We start from the raw sequence: 24,447 nt of genomic DNA, 5'->3' as shown, positions 1-24,447 counted from the left end.
AAATGTAATATGGGACTACACTGACCCTCAGCTAGACTTGTTTCATCACTACAGGCAAGGTCAGAATCACAATTTTCCTTCTCTCTTCCAAATCCCTGTTGTGTCTTTTAAATGATAAATCTGAAGGCAAACATAGCTTTATTATTTCTTGTTAGCTCCTCTGAGAACCTTTTTAGAGGAAGACATGGATAAAAAATAATTTAAATGAATGAATACATGGAGTTTATAAGCCTTTCCAAATATTTGTGTTTCATAACAAACAAACCATAGAGATTGTGGTACTGTATGTTGCAGTTAGCATACAGAAGGTGAAGATTCACTGGTCATTGATTAATGAAGAATACTTAGGAAAAAGTGTTGCAAAGAAATAATGAAAATGCATTTTTCTGCCCATATGTACCTATGTATATGCATGGATGTACAGTATACTTGATGCCTTTAAGTCTGTGTTCACTCCTGGTCTGGCTGGACAAGCCCTTGCAATTTTCTTGGCAAGATTTCGGAACTTGTTTGGCATTGCTTCCTTCCTAGGGCTAAGAAAGAGTGACTGGCCCAACATCATCCATATGGCGTTGTGCCTAAAGTATGACGGAACTCATGATCTTCTGGTTTCTAAGCTGATCCCTTAACTATTATAACAAACTGGCTTTCTAATAAAAATAATAGCTAATGGGAAAAATATACACATGGAAAAGAAAATGAAATTTAAAAAGAAAAAAAGGTATGATCACTACTGAATTCTACTATAATAATAATTAGATAATAACAGAGAGAGAGAGAGAGAGAGAGAGAAACAGTAAGATCACATTGTGCTTGCTGAATTGTGTTGCATGAAATGTGATTGTGTTTCAGACAGACTGGTAACTGATTATTGGGTATATGTGGCTTTTCAATCAACCAATTTACCAAAACTAGGCTGAGTGGAATGAAACTATGAGACTACTAGTGAAAAAAATATTAACTGTTCTCCAAGCTCCCTTCCAATTCTGTTATTCTGTATGACTGTTTGTCTGGACTGATTTAACAATCCAATAATTTTGTACTGCATATTACAATGGGACTGTTAGCATATATGCCCACTACTGTCTTCCAAGCTATTGCTATGGCAATCTGTTCTATCAATAAATTAGCATTGTAATATGATTTATTAGTGATACTGATTTGTATCTTCATTGGAAGCAAATATTGGTGCTATTATTACTGTATTACACTATTATTACACTTCTACAACACTCCCACCCCCCAAAGCCAAACTTACAGTGGCAATAGCAGATTCATTTCTTTAACCAGATCTCAAGTGTATTGACAATGTAAATGTATGCATCTCTAGAAGTTAACATCTTAGTGTTAATAAATGTATTTGTGTGAGCGAGAGAGATTTATCAAAAGAATTTATGAAGGGAGGGGGAGTCCATTCCTGCTCTCTAAAGACTCCTTTGTTTGAAGAATTGTGTCCCTGCTTTATATGTGACCAATATTCACCCACATTTAAGCTAATAGGTATTTCACCATTATATTTCATTAAGCCCTAGAATATACTGCTTCCATTCATTTTCCTGGGTGAATCAAAACACTGTATTATTGGAATTTCCCATTTATACTCAAAATGGAGGCAATTGTTGATACTAATTAGCAGATTATATATAAAAGTGGAAATGAGGAAAATGTCTTCTTGACAGACAGGACAGAATAAATGCCAAAAAGAGAGTCAACTTCTAAAGCAATGCTAATGTGTTTCTGGTTGCATTAAAAGCAAGTATTACCTGTTCTAATAGATTCTGAAGTCTCTCTATTTCACAATCTATTACAAATTTCTTTTCTTGTCTTCGGTCCAAATCTTCTAAAAGCTGCCTGTAGCTTGCATCGTTAAAATTCTCCACACATATGGCACTAACTTGCCAGCTTTTTTCTCCTGCTGTTTCCATAATAGCTTGAAGTATTGAGTAACCTAAAAGAAAATGAAACAATACACTTAATGACGTAGCTCTTGCATTTTGTGAATCACAAGACTGTTTGATCAATATCCTTTTTCTTATAATGTTAGTGAGGAGTTAAAATTTATAGTCATTAACCAGACTGCAGGTTCTCTTCTCTCCCTACTACACGCACACACACACACACACACACACACACAGAACACTGACAATTGCTTAAAGACTGTTCAGTTTATTAAATATGCAATAATAGATAAGTTAGGCTTTTGGTTTGAATAGGAATGTATTAAGTTGAAGGGCCCAGACTATTGCACAAACCTTGTTTGCCGATGTGAACTGAAGCCCAAAATATCAGATGGATTATTAGGTTGTTCAGCCTCAATTTTAGCCAATGCTTAATCATAATCATAATCATAATCACAATCATAATCTTTATCTGCCAAGGCAAATAGGTCGGCGTGGAATGCTACAAGTACATCAGATGGTTGAAGAAGAAAAAATGGCTTTGGAAGAATATCTGAAGAACAATGATGAAGATGCACTGAAATTAGTATATCAGGAAGGTTTACTGACTACTGGAGAGACCAAACTGGCCTACAAGAAAGACCAAATGAAGAACAGAATATAGAGGCATGGGAAGACAAAGCATTACATGGCCAATACATTAAAAAAAATAGCTGGGAAAGTAGATAATAACAAGACCTGGCAATGGCTAAGAGCAGGAAAATTGAAGAAAGAGACTGAGGGACTAATTCTGGCTGCACAAGACCAAGCCTTAAGGACAAATGCATATAAAGTCAAAATTGAGAAGACAGCAACAGACAGTAAGTGCCGCCTATGCAAAGAAGCTGAAGAAACAGTGGACCACCTGGTAAGTTGTTGCAAGAAGATTGCACAGACTGACTACAAGCAGCGGCATGACAAAGTAGCAACAATGGTGCATTGGAAGATCTGCAAAAAATATCATTTGCCTGTAAGCAAAAACTGGTGGGATCATAAAATAGAGAAAGTCATAGAAAATGATAAAATTAAACTGCTCTGGGACTTCAGAATTCAAACAGACAAGCACCTGCAACATAACACCCCAGACTTAACAATTGTCGATAAGAAAGACAAAAAAAGTCTGGATAGTGGAAGTGGCAGTGCCTGGAGACAGCAGAATAGACGAGAAAGAACTGGAGAAGATAACAAAATACAAAGACCTACAAATAGAAATAGAAAGACTGTGGCAAAAGCAAGCAAGGGTAGTACCAATAGTAATAGGCTCCTTGGGTGCAATCCCAAAACAACTGGAGCACCACTTGAACAACATTGGCATTGACAAATTCGCTATTAGTCAATTGCAAAAGGCGGCCTTACTAGGAACTGCTTCCATCCTGCGACGATACCTGTAATACCATCAAACATCCCCATCTGCCTATCCCAGGTCCTAGGTAAGGACTCGATAGGTAGACAAAATGCCAAATCCAGTCTGAACATCTGGCTGACTGTGCGATGATCCATAATAATAATAAAGTTGGAAGGGACCTTGGAGGTCATCTAGTACAACCCCCTGCTCAGGCTTGTTGTAGCTTATAAATCAACATGCTCATAGTCATTAACTATGCAAACAAAAATCTTCAGAAAGAAGATTTCCTAATCTCTAGATATTTTTTCCCTTTGGTTTCTTTCCTTCTTTCTTCCCTTCCTTCTGCTTTGTGCAACTGTCGCTACAATATTGGAAGCAATACTTAAACTTATTAATTAATCTGTTAGTCAACTGATAATACTGGTAAATTAAAATCTTTCACCAATATAGAAGTATATATCATTTGAGAAAAAAAGTCACCATACAGTATGCTTTATATGCCTCTTCACTCATCCACCCACTTATTCTCATGAGTAAATTCATTGAGTTAGGCAGGCAAGATGGTAGTCTTAAGCCTTAGTGATGTCTTTTCCCATTTATAACATTTGCATTATCATCATTTCACAAATTTGTTATATAGGATAAGCGAACAGGGTCATTTTTTATTTTCATATATTTGCATATATACATATATAATGTATCTCCCTTAAAGATAATGAAGGATAAAAAATCAATTAAAAAAACCTCTGCCAAAATAGTTGAGTTAAATTGTCATTTATTCCCAAGGAACCTTCTGTATTCCTGATGTAAATCTCTTGATAAAAAGAATGATTTATTATTTTGTGGTTTTTTGTTTTCAAAATTTTATTAGTTTTTCAGAATATAAAATACAAAAGAAAATGAAAATAATGGGAGGGTGTGTATTTCTACCCTTAAAAAAAAGTAGTAGCAAATTATCTGCATCTTTTACATCTATACACATGATAGTAAAGTCCTTTGCTCAATTCATGATGACCACTTGAACCCATCCATGTTTTTTTCTTGGCAGCAATAAAGAAGTGTTCTGCTTCTACCTTCTTTTGTGTTTTTTCTTTACATCTCAATGACCTAGCCTTTTTTTAAAAAAAAAAAAATCTTATTTTTAAGTGATCAAGGGCTGGAACAATAATGATTTGTTTTCAAAAGTCTGAATAGACAAAGCATTTCTTAACATCTTCAACTTGTGTCAACAGGAGTAGCATATTTGTCAGATATTCAGCAGTTATAAAAGGAAGCAGCTTTCAAAAAAGTTAGAATTTGCTGTTCCGGAATATAGAACCAATGACTGGAATCGCAGAAAATCAGAATTTGGCTGAACTTCAGAGGAATCCATCTAATGGCAAGAACAGTTGAACATTGCCTTAGGTCATAAACGATTCAATTGAAATCATTTGTTGGAGTGCCATAACAAAGAGCCGTGGCGGCGCAGTGGTTAGAATGCAGTACTGTAGGCTAATTCTGCTGACTGCCAATTGCCAGGAGTTTGGCAGTTCGATTCTTAACGGCTCAAGGTTGACTCAGTCTTCCATCCTGCCCAGGTCGGTAAAATGAGGACCCAGATTGTTGGGGGCAATATGATGACTCTGTAAACCACTTAAAAGAGGACTATAAAGCACTGTAAGTGGTATATAAGTTTAAGTGCTATTGCTATATAAGCATGGTAAATAAAATTAAATAATGAATTCTATTTCATTACAATGTTATAGCAGGTTCTCATTGCATAACTCACTGAACAAAGAAATGGATAATCTCACATATACATTTCTATGAAAACTCTGTGTGACAATATATGAGATGGCGGGTATTTCTTAAAAAAAAATAGTACAGAGAAGAGCAACAAAGATGATTAGGGGACTGGAGGCTAAAACATATAAGGAATGGTTGCTAGAATTGGGTATGTCTAGTTTAACGAAGAGAAGGACAAGGGGGGACATGATAGTAGTATTCCAATATCTCAGGGGCTGCCATAAAGAAGAGGGAATCAAGCTATTTTCCAAAGCACCTGAAGGCAGGACAAGAAGCAACGGGTGGAAACTAATCAAGGAGAGAAGCAACCTAGAACTAAGGAGAAACTTCCTGACAGTGAGAACAATTAATCAGTGGAACCGCCTGCCTCCAGAAGCAGTAAATGCTCCAACACTGGAAGTTTTTAAGAAGAGACTGGACAGCCATTTGTCTGAAATGGTGTAGGGTTTCCTGCCTGAGCAGGAGGTTGGACTAGATGACCTCCAAGGTCCCTTCCAACTTTACTACTATTACTAAAATCTATTAAAGTCTGCAATCTTCAGTTTATGAGGAAATGAAAGTTGGACACTGTTAATATGTTTACTCACATGTTTTGTATTATTAAATGAGAATAGATTAAGAGATTAGAATATAGGTTGCACCTATCACACATGAACTTAATCCTTAGTTCTGACCTGACCAACATTGTACCAGACCATATGACACATACAGGTAAAACAACTTGGTCTTATTTACTGATTCTTGAGCAGATATGAACCTTAGATTACCAGTTAGTATTTATATCCTTTGAACAAAAGTACTGTAAATAATTTAACAGGTAAAAAGTATTTCAGCCATCAAGGTTCATTTTTAAACTAAAATCAGCTTTCTTATTTTTTTTCTTCTGAGAAAGATCAAAGAATTGTTTTTAATTACTGCACAATTATTCAATTCTTTCCAAGTTGCACAGACTTTTTTGTTAAGCCTGTCTGTAATTATCTTTTCCAATCTTGCCTATTTCCTTTTCCAAATAGTATATTCTTAGTCCCATTTCCCAATCACTCCCATTCCTATTTAAAAGGATTTTATATATGTGTACACAACTTACTTAAGCTGATAATATTGGCTAGGTTTTTTATAGCAACCCTGTCAGTTAATCCTTTGTTTCATACTGAACAGAATAAGAATGTGACTCAGAATGTGGCTGTTTTGTCTAACTGAAAAGATGAAATTAACTACTAATATCAAATATAGTTTGAAGCAGAATATCAAATATTCAAATTTGTTGTTGTTGTTAATTGCGAAGTCGTGTCCGACCCATCGCGACCCCATGAACAGTGTTCCTCCAGGTCTTCCTGTCCTCTACCATCTTCTGGAGTCCATTTAAGTTCACACCTTCAGTGACGCCATCCAGCCATCTCATTCTCTGTCGTCCCCTTCTTCTATTGCCCTCAATCTTTCCCAGCATTAGGCCCTTCTCCAGTGAGTCCTTCCTTCTCATTAGGTGGCCAAGTATTTGAGTTTCAACTTCAGGATCTGGCCTTCTAAAGAGCAGTCGGGGTTGATCTCTTCTAGGACTGACCGGTTTGAATGCCTTGCAGTCCAGGGGACTCGCAGGAGTCTTCTCCAGCACCATAGTTCAAAGGCCTCAATTCTTGGCGCTCAGCCTTTCTTATGGTCCAACTTTCACAGCCATACATTGCAACTGGGAAAACCATGGCCTGGACTATATGCACTTTTGTTGGCAGGGTGATGTCTCTGCTTTTTAGTATGCTGTCTAGATTTGCCATAGCTTTTCTCCCCAGGAGCAAGCGTCTTTTAATTTCTTGGCTGCAGTCCCCATCTGAGGTGATCTTGGAGCCCAGAAAAATAAAATCTGTCACTACCTTCATTTCTTCCCCATCTATTTGCCAGGAATTGAGATGGCCGGATGTCATGATTTTGGTTTTCTTAATGTTGAGTTTCAAGCCAACTTTTGCACTCTCCTTCTTCACCCGCATCAAGAGGCTCTTTAGTTCCTCTTCACTTTCTGCCATTAGAGTGGTATCATCTGCATATCCTAGGTTGTTGATATTTCTCCCGGCAATCTTAATTCCAACTTTTGATTCATCTAGCCTGCCTTTCTCATGATGTGCTCTGCATATAAGTTAAATAGGCAGGGCGACAGTATACAGCCTTGCCGGACTCCTTTTCCAATTTTGAACCAATCAGTGGTTCCGTGTCCAGTTCTCACTGTTGCTTCTTGACTCGCATATAGGTTTCTCAAGAGACAAATAAGATGGTCTGGTATTCCCATCTCTTTAAGAACTTGCCACAATTTGTTGTGATCCACACAATCAAAGGCTTTAGCATAGCCAATGAAGCAGAAGTAGATATTTTTCTGGAACTCCCTAGCTTTCTCCATGATCCAGCGTATGTTGGCAATTTGATCTCTAGTTCCTCTGCCTCTTCAAAATCCTGCCTGTACTTCTGGTAGTTCTCGATCCACATACTGCTGGAGTCTAGCTTGTAGGATTTTAAGCATAACTTTACTAGCATGTGAAATGAGTGCAATGGTGCGATAGTTTGAACATTCTTTGGCATTGCCTTTCTTTGGAATTGGAATGTAAACTGACCTTTTCCAATCCTGTGGCCACTGTTGAGTTTTCCAAATTTGCTGGCAAATTGAGTGTAGCACTTTTACTGCATCGTCTTTTAAGATTTTGAATAGCTCAGCTGGAATACTGTCACCTCCACTAGCTTTGTTGTTGCTCAGATTTTCTAAGGCCCATTTCACTTCACATTCTAGGATGTCTGGTTCGAGGTCAGTGACCATCTCATTGTGGTTATCTGGGATGTTAAGCTCATTCTTGTATAGTTCTTCTGTGTAGTTTTGCCATCTCTTCTTAATCTCTTCTGCCTCTGTTAGGTCCCTGCCATTTTGGTCCTTTATCATGCCCATCTTTGCATGAAACGTTCCCTTCATATCTCCAATTTTCTTGAAGAGATCTCTGGTCCTCCCTATTCTGTTGTTTTCTTCTATTTCTTTGCACTGTTCATTTAAGAAGGCATTCTTATCTCTTCTAGCTACTCTCTGGAATTCTGCATTCAATTGGGTGTATCTTTCTCTTTCTCCTTTGCCTTTCGCTTCCCTTCTTTCCTCAGCTATTTGCAAAGCTTCCTCAGGCAGCCATTTTGCTTTCTTGCATTTCTTTTTCTTTGGGATGGTTTTAGTTGCTACCTCTTGTACAATGTTGCGAACTTCCATCCATAGTTCTTCAGGCACTTTGTCTATCAGATCTAATTCCTTAAATCTATTTGTCACCTCTACTGTATATTCATCAGGAATATGATTTAGTTCATACCTGAGTGGCCTAGTGCTTTTCCCTACTTTTTTCAATTTAAGCCTAAATTTTGCAACGAGAAGCTCATGATCTGAGCCACAGTCAGCTCCTGGTCTTGTTTTTACTGTCTGTATAGAGCTTCTCCATCTTTGGCTGCAGAGCACATAGTCAATCTGATTTCTATGTTGACCGTCTGGTGATGTCCATGTGTAGAGCCGTCTCTTGGGTTGTTGGAAAAGAGTGTTTGTTATGACCATCCTATTCTCTTGACAAAATTCTATCAGCCTGTGCCCTGCTTCATTTTGTACTCCAAGGCCAAACTTGCCTGTTATTCCAGTTATCTTTTGGCTTCCTACCTTAGCATTCCAATCCCCCATGATGATAAGGACATCATTTTTTGGTGTTAATTCTATAAGGTGCTGCAGGGCTTCATAGAACCGGTCTATTTCATCCTCTTCAGCACTAGTGGTTGGGGCATAGATTTGGATTATTGTGATATTGAATGGTTTGCCTTGGATTCGAATTGAGATCATTCTGTCATTTTGGGGATTGTATCCCAGTATTGCTTTTCCTATTCTTTTATTGACTATGAAGGCTACTCCATTTCTTCTGAGGGATTCTTGCCCACAGTAGTATACCTGATGGTCATCTGAGTTAAATTCACCCATTCCTGTCCATTTTAGTTCGCTGATTCCTAAGATGTCGATGTTCATTCTTGTCATCTCTTTTTTGACTACGTCTAGCTTGCCTTGATTCATGGATCTTACATTCCAGGTTCCTATGGAGAAAAAATCTTTACAGCATCGGACTTTCCTTTCACCACCAGATATATCCACAGCTGAGCGTCCTTTCAGCTTTGGCCCAGTCGCTTCATTCTTTCTGGCGCTACTAGTACTAGCCCTCTGCTCTTCCCCAGTAGCATATTGGACACCTTCCAACCTGAGGGGCTCATCTTCCAGCGTCATATCTTTTTGCCTTTTAGTACTGTCCATGGGGTTTTCATGGCAAAGATACTGGAGTGGTTTGCCATTTCCTTCTCCAGTGGATCACATTTTGTCAGAACTCTCTGCTATGACCTGTCTGTCTTGGGTGGCCCTGCACGGCATAGCTTATAGCTTCATTGAGTTACACAAGCCCCTTCGCCACGACAAGGCAGTAATCCATAAAGGGGAATATTCAAATAGAAGACCCATTTGTCTTATCTTCTTAAGTTTTTAGTGATACAAATATCAATAAACAAAGATGCCATTTCCAAAAACAATATAACTGGGACTATTGTAAGAAATACCTTTAAATGAATCATATTGGTTAATGGAAAGTTTACGGTAATGGATACAGCTTAGTGCTACGTAACACATATTAATTATATAATTATATGAATTCAAGCATTTCCATTCATAACTTACCAGCATGGGAACTGATATTAGTAAGAATGTAACAAACACACTTTAATTTTTTGTCCTCCACTATAGCCTTCATCTGGATTATCTCCAGTTTATTACTATAGAAGGTTTCCTCCCATGGTCCACAGTCTAGAACAGGAATTTCATTTTGTACAGGGCTTCAAATAAGAAACCATGTGGGTCACTTCAAATGTAACCTGATGCATTTTCATGTATGCATGCCTTAAGTCAGGGGTGTCAAACTCGCAACATCACGTGATGTGTCATGACATATTGCAACTTTTTTTCCATTGCCGGCAATGGGGTGGGTGCGGTTTCACCATGACGCATCCGGCCTGCGGGCTGGCAGTTTGACACCTCTGCCTTAAGTCAATCTTGATTCCTGAACAAGTTTCTATTGACAAGATTTTTAGAAGTGTTTTGTCATTGCTTTTTCCTAGGGCTGAGAACTAGAACTAGATTAGAACTCATAATCTCCTGGTTTCTAACCAGGTGCCTTAACCACTTCACCAAACTGGCTCCGATCTGATGCTTTGAAGGCAGTGAAAATGGTTTGACACTAACCTGCTGCCTTCCAGATCTTTATAAGAACCATGCAGTGCTTTGAAAGGAAGCACATAGGATTAGATATGTAGCATGTATATCTTCTTAAATATATCATTTCCTAGAATCACACTGCAACTGCAGATGACAGCTGGGAAGAGATACAACTGTTTTAAAGAGCTGCAGATAAGTGATATGAGAGTGTCTGGTACTCTGAAACCCCATTTTCCCTTCCAATCCATGGCACTATACAGCCTTAGCTTTTCTGTTATGAGATATAAAATTGCAGCTTTTGTATTATATTTGTAACCCAAAATTGATCCTAGTACAAAACATTGCAAGTGTGAATTAATACATTCATTGCTATTTTTCTGTTACAATTCACACCCAATCATGTCAAATTCTATTAATGATAGTTTATGTTTTGGGATTTCAATATTGCATGGCCATTTGCTCCTACTTGACATTTGGGAGTATTTTTTTTTCATAGATACACTCCTTTCATATTAAATAAAATGAGTTTGGAATAAATGTTGAATCAAAGCTTGTAAATTACTCATGAAGACCATTCTTTAAATGGTGCCTTTAAATGACTGCCTCACATGGACCCCTGTCTCAGATAGTTAATATCGACAGCAGGAATTGGAAGAAATATGGAGAATGAGTGATGTGGGATAGAACATCTTTATACAATGGCCTAATCTTTTCTGATAGATGGCAGCAAAGGTAGCTCTTGTTAATAGGTTTTACACAACCTTTTGGTTTTCCCTGTGCTAATAATGCTGAAGATCACTGTAACCATAGGCACCTGGTACAAACCACACTGATAAAAGAAATGCCCAAAATATGCGTGAATAGCACAAACCTCAGCATTTGTTATTTGCAGCCCCATAACATGTAGTTCATATCACAGTAAAATTGTGTCCTCTTGCCCTCATTATGCAGTAATCACCTATTGTGTAAGATACAAGGGTTTTCAATGGAAGAGAGTGTTTGCAGTGAGGATTGAACTGTGGGGTCCTTGATATTCTCTGAGGTTGGTTGTTTTCTTGCAGATGTCTCATTACCAAATTACGTAACATCATCAGTGTTAAAAGGGAGCTGGGTTTGTTCTCATTTTATATACTAGTGGCTTGCCCTGTATATAAAAACACGGCTCTGGGAGTATTGCTGACAGTGGTCTTGGTGATTCCTTAACTAGGAATCCTTGCTTACTGACAGTAAACTGACAATAAATAAGTCTGACCCAGACACAATCTGTTTGCAATAAGAGATTGACAAATATTTATTCAGATGTTATAAATGATCACGGAAATATAGCTTTTGCTTTACACAACATATTTCTCTTTCATATCCGGAAGGAACTTAGAAGCATTCTGTATTATAAAGATGTTCTATTTAACTACTCTGACTAATAAGGATTGACAAGGTTCATCTTACCGCTGTGAATTTTATCTAGAACTCTTAAAAAGCCACTTAAGCAGTGGTGGGATGCAGCCGATTCGCACCACTTCGGCAGAACCGGTAGCTAATTTTTTGTTGCCCAGGCCCAGAGTGGATTTCCAGAAGTGGCATCCACATAGAGAACCAGTTGTTCACATATTTGAATCCCATCACTGCACTTAAGCTATCCATTGCTACACTTAATTGTCACAATGAATTCTCTAAAATAATTATGTACTCCTTTAAGAAAGACTTGCTTTCAAATATACTGCTGTTTAATTTCAGATGCCTTTCCATTTGGAGACAAAAAGGTAAAAAATATTCCTTTACATTAAATTTAAGTCATAAATCTATTTTGGAATCTAGGGTCACACTCCAACTCTGCCGACCATTCAGACTAGACCAGGACCCAAGGTCATCCAAGTGATTTCCACATCTAAAGTGAGATTGAAACGCCTGGTCACTGGTCTGGTGCCTTAACCACTACACCAAACTGGCTCTCAGTTTAGAACTTATTGGAGTATAAGTAGGGAGGAATATTTTGCTTGAGTTCAGCTTATGATTATTCAAAATGCTTAAGCTACCTCTCCAATATCATATTGCTTACTGGACAAAAGGAAAAAAAAAACTTCAATAACAACCATATATTTTATTCATTTCTGTTTTTTAAAAATCATACGTATATTGCTCAGTTTGGAAGCCCATGTAGTAGGGACCATACTTTATGCTCAGATATATGATCCTAGTGATTTCATTATGTATAGCTTAAGAACATGCATTTCCGCATGACATATTAATATGACCAATAATATTGCTAAGAAAACCACATGACTGTATCCCTCTAACCATCAGGAATGAGAAAGTGTATTTTTCATAGCAGTATCTATTTTTTTAAACATCCCCTTTATTGAAATATTAATTCCAGTTTCACTTAGTAATGGCAAATGTGTTTCATTGGCAAATGTGTTTCATTGGCAAATGTGTTTCATTGGCAAATGTGTTTCATGCCTAAGATAATGGTAGCCTTCTCATCAACAACCCACACTAGAAAGAAAGCTTCTTCAAAATAAAAATTGTAGCAAATAACTATCTTTGTTGTAATTAAAATTACAATGTTCCTCTTCAAGAATTTATCCTTGAAGTACCTGCCTAACCCCTGACTTTGTGAACTTGTTTACTTTATTTTTAATATTTAATTTCAGGATGCTGGATCAGCATTTGGTTATTAAAGGACCAGAATGATACAGCCCAAATAATATAATTTTATTATATAAAGCTGTTCTGGAAACTATTTGGTGAAAGAGTGAGAAAGAAATCCTTGAAACAAACAATAACATATAGAAAACAAGCTGGCACATTTTAATTGATGCTCATAAGTTCAACATTCCCACTTTCTAGAGAAGTGTGATGTTAACAAATCATTACTAAATAGCAAGTGTATAATCAACTGATTACACTTGGATTACACCCCAAGGTTCTCAAGGAACTGGCAGATGTGATCTCAGAACTATATTTTTCAAAGATCCTGGAGCACTGGGAAACTACCAGAGGACTGGAAAAGAGCTGACGTAGTTCCCATCTTCAAAAAAAGGGAAAAAAATAGATCCAGGAAACTACAGACCTATCAGCCTGACCTCAATACCTGGGAAGATTCTGGAAAAGATAATCAAACAACGAATCAGTGAACACCTAAGACAAACAAAGTCATTACTAAAAGCCAACATGGGTTTGTCAAAAACAGATCACGCCAGACAAATCTTATTGCATTCTTTGACCAAGTGACAAAATTAGTGGACCAGAGGGATGCTGTGGATATAATTTACTTGGACTTCAATAAGGCATTTGATAAAGTAGATCACAACCTATTACTTGATAAGACAGAAAAATGTGGGTTAGACAGCATCACCACCAGATAAATTCATAGCTGGATCCTCAATGGAACTGCATCTACATGGAGGGAAGTGTGTAATGGGGTGTCCCAGAGCTCTGTCCTGGGCCCAGTGCTCATCAATGATTTAGACGAGGGGATAGATGGGGAACTCATCAAATTTGCAGACAACACCAAACTGGCAGGAATAGCCAACACTCCAGAAGATAGGCTTAAGATACAGGAGGATCTGGACAGACCTGAACATTGGATGCTATCTAACAAAATGAAATTCAATGGTGAAAAAAGTAAGGTTCTACATTTAGGCAAGAAAAACCAAATGCACAGGTATAGTATAGATGGTACCTTGCTCAATAGTAGTAACTGTGAGAGGGATCTTGAAGTCATAGTGGACAATCACTTAAATATGAGCCAACAGTGTGATGCAGCTGTCAAAAAAGCCAACAGTGCTTTAACAAAGGGATAGAATCAAGATCACGTGAAGTGTTAATACCACTTTACAATGCCTTGGTAAGGCCACACTTGGAATACTGCATCCAGTTTTGGTCACCATGATGTAAAAAAGATGCTGAGACTCTAGAAAAAGTACAGAGAAGAGCAACAAAGATGATTAGGGGACTGGAGGCTAAAACATATAAGGAACAGTTGCTGGAATTGGGCATGTGTAGTTTAATGAAAAGAAGGACTAGGGGTGACATAGCAGTATTCCAATATTTCAGGGGTTGCAGAAAGAAGAAGGAGTCAAGCTATTCTCCAAAGTGCCTGAAGGCAGGACAAGAAGCATCGGGTGGAAACTAACCAAAGAGAGAAGCAACCTAGAACTAAGGAGAAACTTCCTGGCAGTTAGAATAATTAACCAGTGGAATAACCTGCCTCCAGAAGCGGTGAATGCTCCAACACTGGAAGTTTTTAAGAAGAGACTGGACAGTCATTTGTCTGAAATGGTATAGGGTTTCCTGCCTGAGCAGGGGGTTGGACTAGATGACCTCCAAGGTACCAATTTCATCATCATCATCATCATCATCATCAACAACAACAATAATAATATCTGCTTGCTCTTTAGGACACAAATTAGAATACAATTGTAACTGGTCTTTAAAGGGAAAGCAGGTGGTAAATAAAGCCAGAATTTTTTTGGGGGGGGGGGTTGGCAATATTATAATTGTGGAATACCTTTCTGAAAACATTCATGCCCTCTACACATTAGAAGAGGCAATTATATCCACCAGAGCTTTTAAGATAATTGATTTTATTTTTATTATTATTGTACTTGAACTGGTCATGTTAGTGTTTTGTTATGAATACTTGATTACTAAGATGGATGGTTGAATATGTTGTTCTATGAAAAACACTCATTTGACTTTTAAAATTTTTTTGCCTCTATCCTCTTTTGTTGAAATACAAAGCTATTAAATCTACAATTCAATAGTCTGTTTTCTGTACTCAGTTAAATGCCATTAGGAATGCTGGCAATAATTATATGCTTTATTTTAAAGAATGCTACTCAAGGCATGGCTGAGCTTAGACTAGACATTGCTTTATAAACAAACCTGTAAATCAGATGCAGCTCTATGTGATATAGTCCATTTTCAGAACCAAAGTTGCATATCTTTTTCCAAGCTTGGCATATATGAAAAAAAAATGCTCTGTAGTAAGAACAAATCATGCATAGTAATTAAAGACAGCAAGGGAGTTTATTCACTAGAGAAGGATGACTATTGATTAAGAAACTTAAAAACTTGGTTTAGTTTCTCTGGAGATGGATTAAAGTCTCAGTATTTTTTTGATGCATGATAAAATGACCTGTAATCTTCAAAATCTTTGATGGTAATACTTTTATTATTTTTTTAGGTGCCATTATAAAAATCTGTACACTACTAAGTAAGTAGTGTAAATATCTGTACATTACTATCTTGTTTAGGCATGTCTAACCTTTTGGTTTACCTAGGCTGCACTGAATGAAGAGGAATTTTTTTGGGCCACATCTAAAATATATAATATCATGCATATACAGCACAGTATATGCATAAATAATGTTAAAAGTTTATGATCTTGTGGGCTGCCTTGTTAGCTGTTCAGGACTGCATGCAGGTGGTGGTCTGGACACACCTGATCTTGAAAATGATGCAATGGCTAGGAAAAAAATTAAAAGGGAGGGTCAAGAGAGACAGTTGAAATGTCTCTAAAAATATTATTAAACCATTAGAAAATTTCCCCTGAAATGCAGACAAGCAATTCTTAATACTGTTTCAACTTGATTTGTCAAAATACTTATACATAATTATGAAATATATTTTAAACATCCTAAAAATAAGGCATTCAAAATACGTATCAGAATTACTTTTGAATTTAATCACATATATTGAATATAAAGTTCAATAGAGATAAATATGTGTGTACACATGCATGCACGCACACCCATGCACACACACACACAAACAGGGAGAAAGAGAGAGAAATAAAAGAGCTTTTATTTATATTTTGTTCAGATATATTCATTCTTTTAAATCAGGCATGTCAAACACGTGATGTCATGTGACATTGCATGATATATCACGACTTTTTCCCCATTGCTGGCAATGGGGTGGGCACGTTTTCAGTACGATGCATCTGGCCCACGGGCTGGCAATTTGACACGCCTGTTTTAAATAATATTCTTAAAAAGAACTTTGCAACTGATGCTTCATCACATCAAAAGGTTTGTTTCCAAGTCTATGCCTCTTTTATTCTTTGATTTTTTGTGAATAAAAAGCACATACATTGGGAAGCCTTTTTTTAGCTTCTTTAAAAAAATGTATAGTTGTTTTTAAAGCTGTGGTCTGACTTTCCTGTTGCATTAAAACTTCCAACAATGTCAGTTTCTGTTTGCTTTGCAGATCTGCTAAGGAACATTTATATCCTTCACCCTTTTCACCTCTCAGAGAGTTTTAAAAGTGAAAGCCAGGTATCTGGGTAATGTCAAAGCTTGGTACAAACTTGAGAGGACCCTAAAAAATAGCACAATGGCAAAAATATCAATTTTCATGGCTTCCCACATACCCTTGAGATCTGTTATCCATGGAAAATAATTTTATTCCACCATATTTGGATCCAGACTCAAAATTATTGAATTGCACCATCTTACTTTCCTTGCTAAGAGAGAAAAACAGTTTAGAATGAATATGTGGTCTGATTTTGATGGCAAACAGTTAAAGCTATAAAGTTTTATAAAGTATGAATCTAATCGCAAGCTGTATTTTAAGCAGCTACATAAGGACAGATATGCAAAATGCAGTCAAGCTCCTACTCAATGCCTGTGACTTCTTTGATTTGGACTGCATTACTCTTGAGCAGGGGTCTTCAAACTTGTCCCTTTTATGACTTGTGGACTTCAACTCCCAGAATTCCTCAGCCAGTGGAGTCATAAAAGGGCCAAGATTGAAGACCCCCCCCCCGCTCTTGAATGTGGATTCCATTTAAACCTACCTTGGCAACCTAACCTGTTTTACAAGATCATATCGGCTGGAGCATTGAACTAATTCAGATATCCGTGTTTGGAGGGCAACAATCCAAGGCAGGCAGAGACATCTATTGTGGGCAGGACTTTTTTTCTCATAGAACGCCCAGAACGCAGTTCCACCACCTTTATTGGATGGAATCTTGTAGAATAGGCAAGGCAGGTTGTATGACATGTGTGGGGTCCAGCGCCTTTTTTTTTTTTTTTTAGAAAAAAAGCACTGATTGTGGGTATCCAACCCCTCATTGGGGGTGATCTTCTGCTCATGTGAAGTTGGAAAGGCTTCTTTGAATACTTTCCAAAGGATGCACAGTTCCCATATGTGCATATCATGGTTACACATTTCTCAGTTAGCAAAAGGTAAAGGTTTTGACGGCCATTTGCTGTAGGGTCATTTGCTGTAAAAATGCAAGATTATGGCATGAACTCAGAAGGAAGGGAGGAGATGTGTATTTGCAAAGCTTGCATAACAAAGATAAAGGAAGAGGGAGTGTGCATAGGTGGGGTTCCTTTCAATGTAGAAAGGAAATGCTAACTGTCGGGCATATCATACAAGACATACTGTTAAGATAAGAAATAGGGCTAAGACAGAGCCAATAGAAGACTTGCTAAAAGTCTTCTAGGATGCCTATTAGTTAACTTTTAGGAATAAGATTGAAGTAGAACCAATAGAATACTTCTTAGATAACTTTTAAAGTGTTTATTAGTTAAAACTTAGAAATAGGGATGGCATTGAGCCAATAGAGGACCCTTTAGATAACTTTCAAAAAGCCTATTAGACAATGTTTCTTTACCCTGCCTTGAAAAACTGTATAAAAGCTTGTTGGATCCTTTGTTTTGGGTCTGGCATTTTGCTGGCTAGGACCCTTTTGCTGAAGTGCTTCAAAAAAAGGAAATAAATCCTGCACCTCAGGTCTGGTAGTCTTCACTGGCTTTGGCATCAGGCTAAGACCTGTATTTAGAGACAACAGTTTCCCTGTTTAGTTGTATCCAACTCTAGAGCGTGGTGCTTGTTATGCATTAAGCAATTCAAAGGATCCTTTATAAAGAAACGGTTAATTTCTTTATAACGGATACTTATATAATTTATTTTATAACTTTAAGCCTGTTGTTTTAGGTGGGAATGACTACTTTAAACTGATTGGCTGCCTCCTAGTGGCGGTCCGTATAAATATAAGTCAGGCAGCTGCTAGAGCTTGCTTCTGTAAGAACCTAATAAAGAGCTGTTAATTCTACTCCGTGTCTTCAATGCCTTGCTATTCCCACTACATAACAGTGCTCATCTCCATTTCTTGGCTGAGGGAGTCAACATTGTCCAAAGACATTTTCCATGGTCATGTGGCCAACATGGCTATACATCAAAGGTACATGGAACGCTGTTACCTTCCCACTGAAGTGGCACTTATATATTTACTTGCGTTTGCAATGTTTTTGAGCTGTTGGGTGGGCAGGAGCTGGGGCAAGGGAGTTCACCCCATTGCATTGCATTTTGGTCTTGATCCCAGACTGTCAGCTTTCCAGCTGACAAGCTCAGTGTCCTTAGCCACTGAGCCATTACACCCCAGCAAAAACCACTGTTAGCAATATCACATTATGTTAATGATTAATGATTAATCTTTACATTAATCATTTTATTCCAACTCTCATGTTACAGACTTCTGGAAGTAATAGAAACAATCCTTAAAATATAAGGATAGATAGTGATAAAAATATTTCAATAATTAAAATATTTAAATATATAAAACACTGTAAAGAAAGAAACAGGACAGAGGTTGGGGAATAGATAAGTTGAATCACAAGACAGCTGATACTCAAAAAGAAGGTATGGCCAAAATGACATTCTTAAACCTCATACTGCTAACATTTTCAATCATTTTCTGTACTTCTTCAATGATAATATTGGTGGTTTCTCAATAGATATTTATGTATATATACTGTATATTCTCCAGCAGGATGGCTGTAGAATCCACCGGATGGGTTCATTACAGCCTTCCTGCCCGATAGACTAGGTAAAAACTTTGGCCACACCCCTTCTTTGGGCATGACTCCAGTTTTGACTTAGTCTCGAGCCCGATAGCAGCTAAATTTTCAAGCTCCGCAGATAGTCAGTATATTTGAGGCAAACTCTTCAATCCTCTCTGGCAAAAAAATGTGCTTTTGCTAGCTGATCGAGAGCAGAAGGATGGCACGGTTTGTGGCTCGGAGCTCCGAGCCTCCGTCAGATTCGCGATCCCCTGAGGGCTCCCTACGCAGCATGGTGAGCGTATTCAGACACAACTTTAGATCGCATAGCGAGCCGGCCTTTTTTAGCTTCTAAAGCCTCGGAGCTATAGCAAGCAGCTGAGAAAAGGCGTTCAGGTAAGACAACAACCCTTTAAATAATTTAAATGGCTATAGCAGTTCTTCAAGTAATGGAATGTGTGTGTGTGTGTGTGTGTGTGTGTGTCTGTGTCTATGTCTGTGTCTGTTTTTAGTTAGCCTTGAATTGGAATATAAATGAAATATTAAAAGAATTACCAAAAAAACCCCCACTGTTTGCTCTTGAATAGCTTGTTGTCTTCCTTCCTGCTTTTATTTTTTGCTTACTGTTGTTGAATTTTTTGAAACCAGTTCTGTTAAGTCCTCAGCAAAATGGCAATGATGTGAGAAGCAGTTGTAGTTCTCAGGAACCTCTTTATTTCTGTTCAGCATACTGGTTACAAGACGCCGACAACGGCCAAGTCTCCCTGCCCCTTTTATAGGCGATCCCCGGGCCAAACTGCAACATTTGGCGCGCTTGCACTTTGCGCATGCGCGCGAGTGCTGGTGACAGCCAGTCTGGTCCCGGGCAGCTTGCACCTGCCCGGGACCGTTGCAATGCCCCGAGCCTGCCTTCACAGGCTCAGGACATAACACCCCTTCCCCCCCCGGCTAAGACTATAATCATACAAATAAGAATATGCAACCCAATGCGAGTGTGATACCCATACTAGCTTTCGTACCAGTTATCTCTTTTGCTTCTATTGTTCCCCAGTGTTCCATTTTTCCTACATGTACAGGAATACTCTCTGTTAACTCTATTTTGCCAGTAGGGTTACAAAATCTTCTAAATACTTAGGAGATCTTTTAGCTCTCTGTGACCTCCTGACTTCTGGGTACCTTCCAAGTACCCCTTGACTGAGGGGTGATGTATGCTTGTCCCCCTTGCTAGGCCCTGGTGATCCCCAAGGACTGTGCTCCAATGCCTGGCCTGCTTGCTTGCCCACCGGGCTCGTCAGGCCAGGGCTTCTTTCTCTGTTTGACCTGGTTGTCCTGCCTGGTTGCAGGCTCGCTGGCCCTCCTAAGTGACTGCCACTGTTGGGCAACTCTGTAGAACCTCCCAGGTCTGTCCTAGACCTATCAAGAGGCTGTCTTCCCTCATGTTCCCGTTCTGTAACCGGGCTTACTAGGGTTTCAGTACTGTCCCAAAACTCAGTTGTCCCCTAAGTGATGCCAGAGGTGTTGTAATCGGGATTCGGTTCCTCGACCACCTCCCTGTGTGCTTGCCCCCTTCTAGGAGAAGTGGCAGTGTTGGGCCAACTAGACGGAATGTGTGCCAGCTCTCTTGCAGGGTGTGGGTTGTTTGGATGCTCCCGGATATCCTCCCTGACTGGAGTACTGAATGATGCTGGTGTGTAGTGATTATGCCCCCGGCGTGACTCCCTGGCTGGAGTAGGCACTGGTGCCTGAGTTCTAGTTGGACTCCATGAATTCCTGTTTGGAGCACTTGCGGAATTTTGGAATGAGCTGTCTGTGGTTCCCTCGTTAATGATAGGCTGCAGCCCACACCCTTCCCTTTGCCCATAGGGGTCCCCCTCCCCCCCGGAAAAGAACCACGAGTCTCAGTGGGAAGGTCCCGTCTTGTGCGTAGCTGATCGATGTGTCGTCGCAGGACACGACCGTCATCCAGGGAAACCTCGTAGGACAAAGGACCTGTGACCCTGGACACAGTGGCAGCAACCCATAAATGACCAGGCCCGTAGTTACGAGTCCAAACCGGGGCACCCACTAGCAGTTGTCTAGGTGCCCTGGGGTGTGTGATTGTGGAAGGTAGTCTGTCCGGGTGCAACCGGTCAAGCTTGGTAGTCAGTTTGCGCCCCCAACGAAGTTCAGCTGGGCTCCTCCCAGTAGAAGTGGAAGGTGTAGTACGATAAGAAAGGAGGAAGTCAGCCAACCTGTGACGCCAGTCTCCATAGGTTAGTTTCTTCAAAGCATCCTTGGTGATGTGAACCATGCGTTCAGCCATACCGTTGGTGGACGGGTGGAAGGGTGCAGAGGTGGCATGACGAATCATGTTGGCCTGTAAGAAAGCTTGGAATTCGGAAGAAGTGAATTGAGGGCCATTGTCAGATACGAGGACATCAGGAAGCCCGTGTGCAGCAAAAATCCCCCTCAGTACTTGAATAGTCTTTGCAGTGGTGGTGGTAGAGACAGGTACAACCTCAAGCCATTTTGAATGGCTATCAACCAAGACCAAGAAGAATTGACCCTGAAAGGGCCCAGCGTAGTCAATGTGCACCCTAGACCATGTAGACTGTGTTTCCTCCCATCTATGTACAGGAGCTTGGGGCATTTCAGGGTGTGAGCGTTGACAAAGGTGGCATGCATGCACCTTAGCTTCAATGTCTCTGTCTAACCCAGGCCACCACAAATGGCTGCGCGCAAGTACCTTCATACGTACAATGCCAGGATGACCCTCGTGGAGGGAACCTAAGACCCTAGTCCTCATTGAGGTAGGAATGACAACTCTGCTCCCCCAAAGCAGACAACCCTGGAAAGTGGATAACTCATTCCTTTTTGACCAGAAACTCTGAAACTCAGTGCCTGGACAGCTCTCTGGCCATCCAGATAAAACCCAAGATAGGACACGAGAAAGTGTGAGATCTGTGGCTGATTCAGCAGCCACATCCCTGGCATCTAAAGGGGACTCAGGCAAGGCTTGAATTGAGAGGATATTGATTGTTGGTGCAGGGTCAGCCTCTACTACTGGCAGGGGTAATCTACTGAGGCCATCAGCATGGCCCATTTCTTTCCCAGGTTTGTGAATTAAAGAAAAATCACAGGCAGACAGAAAGATAGACCATCTCAGCATTCTGGGGGATATGATTTGGGGGGTTTGTTTATGTGTGGTAAACAGCCCCAACAAAGGCTTATGGTCAGTGAAGACCGTGAAATGCCTGCCATATAGGAAATCATGGAACTTTTTGATTCCAGCAACAACAGCTAAAGACTCCCTGTCAATTTGAGCATAATTTCGCTCTGCAGAAGACAAGGTCCTGGAGTAATATGCAACAGGAACCTGAGTTCCATCTGGTCTGAGGTGGCTTAGTACGGCTCCCACCCCATAAGGAGAAGCATGACAAGCGATGCACACAGGAAGGGATTCATTGAAATGTGCAAGCACACTGTTAGAAGTGAGTAAGGCCTTAACCTCATTGAAACTTGCTTCATGTTTTTGTGACCACTGCCACACTGCCTGTTTGTCCAGGAGCCTATGAAGAGGTTCGGCTACACTAGCCTTGTTTGGAAGGAAGGAGTTGTAAACGTTCAAAAGGCCCAGAAAGGCCTGTAGTTCGGCCTTGGACTTTGGCCTAGGAGCATGCATAATAGCTTTTAATTTGGACTCAGCAGGGTGAATCCCAGTAGCATCAATTTTGAATCCCAGAAAATCTGTAGAAGGCACCCCAATTTTACATTTGTCCTTCTTGAGTTTGAGGCCCGTTTCCCTGAACCTCAGCAGGACAGCCCTTAATCTCTCAGCTAAGTTGTGTGTAGAGTCTCCAGCAATTAAGACATCATCAAAATAGGGGCAAACCCCTGGTATACCCCGTAGTGTGTTTTCCATTATGCTTTGGAAAATTCCAGGAGCAACATTTACTCCAAATTGTAACCTCTTTACCTTGAATGCCCCCCTGTGGGTCACAATGGTTTGAGCTACAGCAGCAGCAGCATCAACAAGTTCCATTTGAGTTTCAACAGGCATCAATGCCTCAAACTTGCCTGAAGCTAGCTAATCTACCAGTAAAGAAAATCACCTATTTAGGAAAAATTTGTAATATAAATTTGCTTTAAGTCACCCTGAAAAAAAGTCTCACTTCCCCTTACTTGTCCTTTGCTTAAGTCATGGTGAATTGTTCTGTAGTTCAGAGTGTTGCACACAATTGCTCATTTGGTACTCATGTTGGAAAATAAATAATTTTATATATTGTGGTTTCCACAAATGCAGAATCTAAAATTATCTGGATATGGCATCCTGGAGAGATGCTGAATGCTACCCATTTGCTTGGTAGCCATTAGGGCAACAGCAACTGCTAATATGTTACCCTACTTGTTATAGATACGGCCTTAATATGCTAGAAACCATGAAAACATACACTGATTACATATGGACTTTGCATGTAGAAAGGTAACATAGAGAGAAACTTACAGTACATGAAAATACATGAACTCATATAATTATGTCACAGCATATCCTTTTTAAAGGAGCCATACACTAAAGTTAATGCAACTCTTACCAGATAGAAGCTACATTTGTGTAAATCTAAAGTACTTCTCTGAAAAGTGCATACTGAGAAGCTGGCCAGAAACAAGAATAGCAACCTTTGGGTCAGATCTGTCTGGAGGCTTTGGAACAAAAAAGTCCCCAATGCAATTCTATAACAAAAAGTTGGTCCTTAACCCAGAATCCTGCTAATAACTTTATTCTAAGATCGAGATCCAGAGCAGACCGTATATATGCTGTCTACAATCACTTACATCCTTCTTACTACATAGACTATTGTGATATGATCTATCCAAATTCACACACACACACACACATGCATACATACACACAGATATACACAGTACACACACACACACACACACACACACACACACACACACACATATGCATATATTAAATAAAAGAACGTGATCACCAGGAAAGTATAAAACAATAAAAGTTTTAATAAAAAGAGACCAAGCTTTTGTTGGCTCCTGCCAAAATCATCAGGGTATATACAAGTCAATGGGAGAAACTATTTATAGATGAGCCAGCACCTGTGCTCGACTTCTAGACCTCGTGACGGGTCCTGGCCGGCCAATTGTTGCACTTGTAATCCCTACATAACTAGCTAGTTCATCCTTGTTTCCCTTTTCCATGTGTCCATAAATACTTACTCCTCTATTTCTCTGTGCCCGTAAATCAGGAGGGTGCTTAATCTTTCTCCAGTCCAGCATACACTCATCATCAGGTTGTTTCCTCCTCCCCTCCTCTTTGGGATGCTCCATATGGACGGACCTCTT

At 39.4% G+C, this 24,447-nt stretch overlaps 1 protein-coding gene across 12 annotated transcripts in view; it reads right to left on the bottom strand.

The window, feature by feature from the left end:
- GRIA4 (glutamate ionotropic receptor AMPA type subunit 4) overlaps nt 1–24,447 on the bottom strand; it is a 285,579-nt gene that overhangs the window by 96,972 nt on the left and 164,160 nt on the right. For all 12 annotated transcript variants that reach the window (XR_005554010.1, XR_005554008.1, XR_005554016.1 and 9 more), the window contains exon 4: nt 1,764–1,948. Coding sequence is in view for 8 of the 12 variants with exons in the window: in XM_039321727.1 (XP_039177661.1) it covers nt 1,764–1,948 (185 nt within the window). In the remaining 4 variants the exon portion in view is untranslated. The remainder of the gene's footprint in view (nt 1–1,763; nt 1,949–24,447) is intronic.

Source organism: Crotalus tigris, unplaced genomic scaffold (genome assembly GCF_016545835.1).
Source record: "Crotalus tigris isolate CLP2741 ecotype Arizona unplaced genomic scaffold, ASM1654583v1 scf7180000017607.2124824, whole genome shotgun sequence".
Taxonomy (NCBI): Eukaryota; Metazoa; Chordata; class Lepidosauria; order Squamata; family Viperidae; genus Crotalus; species Crotalus tigris.
This window is presented reverse-complemented; position numbering and strand designations above follow the sequence as displayed.